This window comes from Colossoma macropomum, unplaced genomic scaffold (assembly GCF_904425465.1).
Source record: "Colossoma macropomum unplaced genomic scaffold, Colossoma_macropomum, whole genome shotgun sequence".
In the NCBI taxonomy this organism is placed as follows: Eukaryota; Metazoa; Chordata; class Actinopteri; order Characiformes; family Serrasalmidae; genus Colossoma; species Colossoma macropomum.
In genome coordinates, this window is record NW_023494792.1 from 63124654 (window position 1) to 63133210 (window position 8557).

The 8557-nt window shown below is 41.1% G+C and overlaps 1 protein-coding gene across 1 annotated transcript in view; it reads right to left on the reverse strand.

Moving 5' to 3' along the window:
• Positions 1-2044: 2044 nt before the first annotated feature.
• atxn7l1 (ataxin 7-like 1) overlaps positions 2045-8557 on the reverse strand; it is a 41269-nt gene continuing 34756 nt past the window's right edge. Inside the window, exons 9-11 of the mRNA XM_036577779.1 lie at positions 6272-6393; positions 5389-6043; positions 2045-2995 (exon numbers count right to left, since the gene is read on the reverse strand). Coding sequence (XP_036433672.1) covers positions 2978-2995; positions 5389-6043; positions 6272-6393 — 795 coding nt within the window. The 3' untranslated portion in view covers positions 2045-2977. The remainder of the gene's footprint in view (positions 2996-5388; positions 6044-6271; positions 6394-8557) is intronic.

Here is an 8557-nt window from a genome sequence, read left to right on the forward strand (position 1 = left end):
AGCCACGTGATCACATTCAAATTACTAGTAGAATAATTTAATGTGTTGCATGAAACTTCAATTACTTTTCAACAGTTTCATTTAATTGTTGGGTGGAAAGGATATTTTCGACCTTGAGACCTTTGAGAGTTTCACCACATAAAGCCAGACAGACAGACGTCGCACTGCGTGTAGAATTTTCTATCCATAAAATAAAAATCAGGACCTTAAAAGAGAATTTCACCAATTTTTTACAAACTTTCTGCAAAATTAAAAGGTTAAGATGTAAATAGAGTCGTTCAGTGGTTCCAGTGGTTTGGTGGGAAAGATTGAGAATACATTTAAAACAGAATGTTTTCAAGAATATCACTCTTAGAATTATTATTACAAAATGAGTTAAAAAAAGAATTCTTAAGAAGTTATCTTTTTTCTTAAGAATGAAGGAAAAACAAATATTTACAAAGATTTTCTTTCCTAAGACAATTTTGTTAATCTGGCCCCAGATTATTTCAATCATGACAGCAATTCTACGAAGAAAAAAGAAAAAAAAAAAAATTAAATACATACAGTGAAATATAGTGGGGTCCTAAAGTCTGAGATCACTAGTAAAACTTTTTCTATTTTATTCTATTTCTAATTTAATTCAAACCTTTTCACTACAAATTCTGTTACAGGCATTAAAATTGAAATTAATCTTTGAAATTTTAACCTGAATTTCAGAATTTCCACATCTTGTTTTAATGCCAGCTGGCACAAGTGTGTGCAAAAGCCTCTGTAGATCAAATCTATTTTATTTACTATCAAAACTGTAAACATCTTCACTGGTGGTTTTAGATATGAAAAAATGGCTATATTTGCATTGCAGATTAAATAAGCAGGACAAATAATGTGGGGAACAGTGCAGGAATACTGGCATCTCTTTCAGGATAAACCAGGTGAAGCTTTGAACGTACCTATAGATCAGCTCTAGATTCCCCTACCTCTGAGAGACATCACTAATAAATACAGAACAACCAAGATAACATTACATGTAAATGTTGATAAGGTAAATCTGAAGTCCTCTTTGGGGGCTACTTTGCCTCGCAGCACCTACCACGAACAGGAATAAACCTCAAAACCAAACAACCAATTTGTGTGTCAGAGGTGGATGTCTGGTTCCTATCACCACCACTGTGGACAATTCTGACTCTAGAACGGAGCGTTTCACACCAAACCACTCTGAACGACTCTGTTTCCATCCATTAATTAAGCAGAAAGTTGAAAAAGTTGTAAAAATATGCCTTTAAAGCCACAATCAGTACAAGTTTAGAAGTGAATTACAGATAAATCCATAAAAGAAATGAAAAAAAAATGAACAGTGGCCATTTTAAAGGCAGTCTGAACCATCACAGACTATATATTATATATATATATATATATATATCATATTTGCTGCTGTCAGAAGAAAACCTTGTATCTCCATTTTTGTTGTTTTTCAGTTTTTGACATAATTTGAAAATGTTGTTCTTTACATTGCGTGTAAATTTCATGATGAATGGACCAAAATAAACGGCCCAAAATGACTTGGAAAAAAGTCTGGTTCCATTGACTTACATTAAAAGTGCAGTATGTTTTTTCCTTCTCCTGTAAAGTTACCATTTTGGAGATACGAGGCTTTGTTCCGTCAGCAACGATATAAAGGAAAAGAAAAAAAAAAAACAAATAAAACCTCTATTCGCGAAATGTACTGACTGTAACTTTAACTGCTAGAAAAGAGACAAAGAGACGTCACAGTTGAGGATCTCCAGCTGAGCCAGTGAGGAGAACTTCACTGAAAATGCTACACACTCGGCTTCAGATCCTACGCAGCTCTTCTCCGCCGTGAAGGCCGCCGCGCCGACTCCTCACAACTTGAGCTCGTTTCCGTTATTCGGCGACAGTCTCGGGAGGCAAGCGGCCGTCAAAAGCCGAGGGCCTTCTTCGTCTGTTTGATCTTGTGACCGTGGGGGATCGCGCAGGAATACCGGGATCTATTTCAGGACAAACCAGGTGAAGCTCTGAATGTACAAATGATCAGGGAGGATAGAAACCTCTAGATTCCTTTAGCTCTGAGAGATACGGATAATAAATACAAAACAACAAAAAAAGATATGTACTCATATTTCCAACAATATCTCTATAATAATAATAATAATAATAATAATAATAATACTTAAACTTTTATAAGGACGTACAAATATACTTTCGCGCGATGCCTTAAGCCCTACTCATGTCAGTTAGAAAATTAATAAAGAATGATAAATTATTATACAAAATTCAACACTATGCTAGGCTGCTTTACAACTCGGATGCAAGTCCTGACGTTTGTGTTTGTATTCCTCAGAAACACTTGCAACAACAAAAAAATACTCAAAAACCTGAATTCATCCTCTTTAGAAAAATACAGCTTGCCAAAAAGTACTCTATAAAATATTCCCTTGGTGAAACTTGTTTTTTTTTCCCTCAGCTGCCTGTCGTGCAGTCCAGGCATGATAGGACACTAAGTGCACTTTAGATCGGCGCGGCCGGTCGTCCGCCTCACTGCTGCGGCACACGGAACTCCAAACCGCTGATGTACGAAAAGAAAAGAAATAAAAAGCCACACTGATTCCTAAAAGTCTGAGACGTATCTGTTTGTGCATGGTTTCTGACAGGACACTTAAAATTTACAACGCTCTCCGACATCCTGCTTTCATCACGGCCGCCTCTGTTCGGAGGGGTGCCGCACTTTTAAAGGAGTAGTTCTGTTATGGTGGGGTGCAGCAGGGGGTACCTGACGGACCCCCTCCGTGACCAGAGGCCAGAAGACCCCCCCGTGACAGAGCGCAGAGAGTCGAGTGAACGGGCAGGACGCACAGTGTGATGGACTCTCTCCACAGAGACGGCGCCGCATGCAGAAGGACAGAGGTTCACCATGTGTGGAAGAGGGGCTTAAGGAGACCACCGCGAAGCTGCTCGACTCTCTCCACCTCACACGCCGTTAGTGGTGCACTTTGGGCTGGAAACACAAGGAAGAGTTGCGTTCGTAAGTATACAGCAAACAATGTACATCAAATTCATCATTAAAGTGCTCAAAAGGGGGAATTCCACCAAAATCTCCCATAATTTAGTGCTTAAGATGTGGTTCAGAGTGGTTTGGTGTGAAATGGTTCAGATGTCTTTACAGTGGTGGTGATAGGAACCAGGGGTCGCCATGACTACAACACAGATATAGACATTTTATTTACTATCCAGAACCACCAGTGAACCTACACGAGTCTTCTGAGTCTATATGGAATGTTGATGATGGAGAAATTTTGATAAATCTGAAATATTAAGCTTTCTTTGGGGACTATTTTGCCTCTGCATGTATCCCTCCACCATGAATGGAGTTTAAGTTCTCAGAACTATCGTGAAACCACGTCTAAGACATCAGCCAGTGTATTTATTTCACACTGAATCACTCTGAATGACTCCTTAATTAACCTTAATTATGCAGAAATGTTGACAGACTTTCCCCTTTTAAGTGTTCAACTGTAATCAGACTCAGTTCTTTTAAAGGGGCCATATTCTATAACTATAAAGCCCACTTCAAACTTGTGTGTGATGTACCAAAAACAGTCCTAATTCATTTTCATACTGCATTTTTGTGTCCAGTGATGGTTAACCGGGTTACCACAGTAACAGCCCCCAGTGATGGTCAATGATTGTTGACCACAAGATAAAACAAACAAACAAACAAACAAAAACAGTAAAATATGTTATATTCAAATTCCATTCTTTCCTATTAGCAGCCATTTTTAAGGCCAGATTGAAAATGTTCTAATTTTCTCGTGTTTGTTTAGAACCGCACTTTATCTTAATCACTATAATTTAAGCCCTTATTTTACTTGCTATTGTAACGTCTTTTATTTTTAGCTTTTTAAGTTACAATTTTCATTGCATTTTATTTTATTGTCTTTGCTCATTATACTTTGCACCTTCTTTTAATTAAATCTAAAGCCTTTCTGAGGTGCTAGATCTCAGGGTGTGATTTATCTTGCCACTATTTTAATTTCTTTTATTCCTTATTTTATTTTATTTGCTACTAAGCTCCTGAATTTTAATTTCTAAAAGTTCTCCTTTATCAACTCTCCCCAATGACTGATTATCAGTTTAGGGGTTGGTATTCTTCCGAAGTAAGACTGTGCTCAGTTAAGGCTGCTGCTCAGCCGAGAAAGCGGTAGGTTTTAGTGTGCTGGAAATGACTTGAGTATGATTGCAACTGCATTTCTGACTTCCTCTGCACTTCTTATGTTTTTGTCTTTCGAAAAGCCTTTCTGAGACGCTGGATCTCAGGAATGCTGTAAGCTGTGTTATTATCTAATACTTTTATTTTTCTGTTTGTGTACTTTCAACAGACACTGGGTACAAAAGGTGCCCTACAAATAAACTTGCCCTACCTAGTTTAATTACAGTTTGTGGCCAAATTAAAAATGACAGTACACTACAGTCACAGGGAAGGGTGGTAACGGAATGTGTGTAACGGCGCTATCAGGAAAAAAAGGATATATATTCCATTACAGTTACAGAACAAAGACAGTATTCAGATTACATTCTAATAATAGAGTGATGAGCAGTAGGACTGCATTACAACCACACAATCTACAGAACCTGCTTTAGAGCTGAGATCTGCAGCATTCTCCTGAAGATATCTGAATCAGGCGCTGGACCTGGTTTTCCACCTCACCTGATTTTACAGCAGCAGGATGATCTGGCAGTGAGCTGTTATATACAATTTTGCTGATGTTAAGTTGTCAGATTTTCAAACAGAAGTGAGCTAACATCGCTTAATGATCCCGAAACGCTGCAAAATGTTAATATATGTAAACTAAAATTATATTTAACTCAGCTCCCACTTTTTGTTTGAAATAATGCCTTGAAAAACACACTGATTTCTGTGAAACGCTGAGAGCTGAGGGAGCGTCTACAAATTAAAATATGAAAAAAATGGCATAATACTTCATGGTTAAGATGTTGTTTTTCCAACATTTATTGTGTCCTGATGAAGGCCTGAGCAGGCTGCCACCCGTCAGCACATTTTATATACACTGCCAGGTGCTAATAATGGCTTTTTAGACTTTTTATCTTTCTTTTATATCTTTCTTAAGAGAGCGTGCCCCGGAATTTGTTTGCTCTGGGACCTATTTTGTATATTTACTGTGGATAATTTTTTTGATGAAATTTTGTATATTTGTTGTGATTTATATGGATCTCATTTGTTACTCCCGGCGCAAAATCCTTACTTTGAACTAACGTCGTTTAGACAGCAGACCAAAACAGCAAGGAACCTTGGCTTTTCCGTTTAACGGCCCCTTTAAAGAACAGTAGGAATCAGATTCACTGTCAGAATCACTCTCTCTCAGCGCTCACCAGTCTGGAGAGGGCACTCTGAGATGCCTCGGCCACCGAGGACAGAAGGCCGGCGCTGGACTTGCGGAAGATTCCATCAAGCGCCGTCGTTTTGGTGATCTTGCCAGGTCGGTCGCCGGAGCTGGAGGTCTTGCGTTTGCGTGCCTCGGCGGAGCTGCAAGGCAGCGGGCTGTGAGACGAGACGCCCCCGTGGTCCCCCGTCAGCGCCTGAGGCAGGGACAGCTCCACGCTGGGGTACCTGTCCGAGTCCCGGGGCCCCGGCCCGCCCGTCCGCGGTTTAGCCCGGACGCTCAGGGCCGCCGTGCCGTTGCTGATGTGGGCGGGGCCCGGAGGCGGGTGGTAGCCGTTGCCGTTCTTCCGGTAGGCGGCAGTGTCGGAGATGGGAGGGGGCTTCCGCCGTTTGACCGCCACCCCTTCCCCCGAGGTCCTCGCAGGCTTGGCCGCTTTAGTCTGAGGCAGCTTTGGGCTGGGCTCCGGATCCCGGATGCAGAAGACCCCCGCGCCGTTGTGGGAGAAGGGGGTGGAGTAGGATACCATGGAGACTCCGTCAGGGAGTGCAGGAGCGAGGGTGGAGAGAGAAGGGGAGCTCAGAGGAGACGCCTCAGATGGGCTCGGGGACGAGCTGACCACAGAGTCTGCCACCAGGGGGACTTTTCTACAACACAGAGGATATGACATCATCAGCCTGTGGCAGGAAGCTGCTCTGAATAAAGTGGTTTTTGCACCGAAGCAATTGTGGTCGCATGCAATCAGCCTGTTGTCGTGGCACAGTCATCTTTTTTGAGAGTGTAGAATTACTGGAAAGCTTAGTTTTAGTCAGTAACCTGTGTTTTATAGGAGGATGTTACAGTGAGACACTGAGAGCAGGTCTATCTGCACTCACCTCCACATCTGAGCATTCACGTGCTTCTCCACCATGCAGTGCAGCGCCAGCCTCATCCTGTCCCAGCGCCTGTCGAAGACGTAGTGACCGCGGCCCATCAGCCGGCTGCGGAACGCACAGCACTGACCAGCAGAGGACGGGACCGGACAGGAGACAGACAGGAATTTGGACAATTACTAACTTCATACAATGCAGCCTTGCGTTTCTGCATTAAAATGACTTATACTTAAAGGATAACTCCACCAATTTTTCAAAATGTCTCCTTAATTCAGTGGTTAAGATATAAATAAAGTCATTCAAGAGTGATTTAATGCAAAATAATTCATTTGTGGAGAAATTTACAGACTCTGATGTCTTCACAGTGGCGGAACCCGGCATCGCAATGACTACAACACAAACATCCACAACATCCAAAACCACCAGTGAACCTACACGAGTCTTCTGAGTTTATATGCATGTTGATGATGGAAATACAGAGATCAAGGATTGAGAAGTTAAATAGTAAAAACATAACAAATGCTAAAAAGTAATAATGATCAATAAATAAATAAAAAAATAATTAAAATTACAAAAATATAATAATAAATAAATTAAAATAAGGGTAGATAAAAGATTATTAAGCATTCATGAAATAAATAAAGAAATAAAATATGTAAACCAATTTCTTTGGGGACTATTTTGCCTCACAGCGCCCTGCATGTATCCCTCCACCATGAATGGAGTTTAAGTTCTCTAAACTATCATAAAACAGTGTCTCAGTCATCAGGCAGTGAATTCATAACCATTTACTGTAGGAACTTTCTGTGAGGGAGCTTTTAGAGGTGGACGTCTGGTTCCTATCACCACCACTGTGAACAGTTCTGACTCAGTAAGTTTCTCTAGAACAGAGCGTTTCACACCAAACCCCTCTGAACCACTCTGAACCTCTCTGACTACATCTTAACCATTTAATTATGCAGAAATTTTGAAAATTCTGTGGAGTTCCGCTTAAAAGCTGGAAGTCACACCAGACTGTTGCCTCAGTATTTTCTTCGCTGGGTAATCAATCGAGAATAAGCCTGAGGTGACGTGGTTTTGTATTATATTACTGCTTCGTTATTATTTGCATTTTTATAATGTTTTTCAGATAGCACAGTAATATATGGATAATATGGCAAAATCATGGTAACCAGTTGTACTAACCGCATCCAAGCTAACTGGCTTTTTTTCAGGCAAATTCTCTCATGTTTGGTGCGACTGCAGCTTAATTTACATACAGAACAAAAACATCTGCTGTTATTTTGTTTTCTGAGGTTCCACTTATGGCAATTATTTCTGTGACGTCATGAAAAAACAACTAACTTACATTTATCTTCCTATTCAGCCTACAGCAGTTTAGCCCCACCCACTCAGCCTACAGCAGCTTAGCCCCACCCACTCAGCCTACAACAGCTTAGCCCCACCCACTCAGCCTACAACAACTTAGCCCCACCCACTCAGCCTACAACAGCTTAGCCCCACCCACTCAGCCTACAACAGCTTAGCCCCACCCACTCAGCCTACAACAGCTTAGCCCCACCCACTCAGCCTACAGCAGCTTAGCCCCACCCACTCAGCCTACAGCAGCTTAGCCCCACCCACTCAGCCTACAACAGCTTAGCCCCACCCACTCAGCCTACAACAGCTTAGCCCCACCCACTCAGCCTACAGCAGCTTAGCCCCACCCACTCAGCCTACAGCAGTTTAGCACCACCCATTCAGCCTACAGCTGTTTAGCTCCACCCACTCAGCCTACAGCAGTTTAGCCCCACCCACTCAGCCTACAGCAGTTTAGCCCCACCCATTCATGCTGAAGTTATAAAGAGTGTTTCAGCCCAGAATCCTTTCTGAGTGAGATTCAATTAAGGACAGCCAATGAGAACGGAGCTTATTTACATATTTCAGTCTTAAAAGCACAGTCTGTTTAACTCTGAGGGATAATGAGAGGTTGGAAAAAGGTTTTTGGTACATTTTTGGTACATGTAACTACACATTTTTAAACATTTATGAATATATTTTTAATATTTATGAAAAAGTAAAATATTGAACTTGTAGGTTTAATTAAACAGACTGATTGTGTTACTGTGTCTTTAAGAGATATATACAAATGAGCTCTGGTTCCATCTTATTTACTCTTATTCAAAAAGCATCAACTTATAACTTAGTGTGAATAGGCGGAGCTAAGATGTAGGCTGAATGGGTTGATTTTAGTGACATCACAAAAATAATGATTTGTTTTTTGCAGATTGTCACATTTGAACTTTGTTA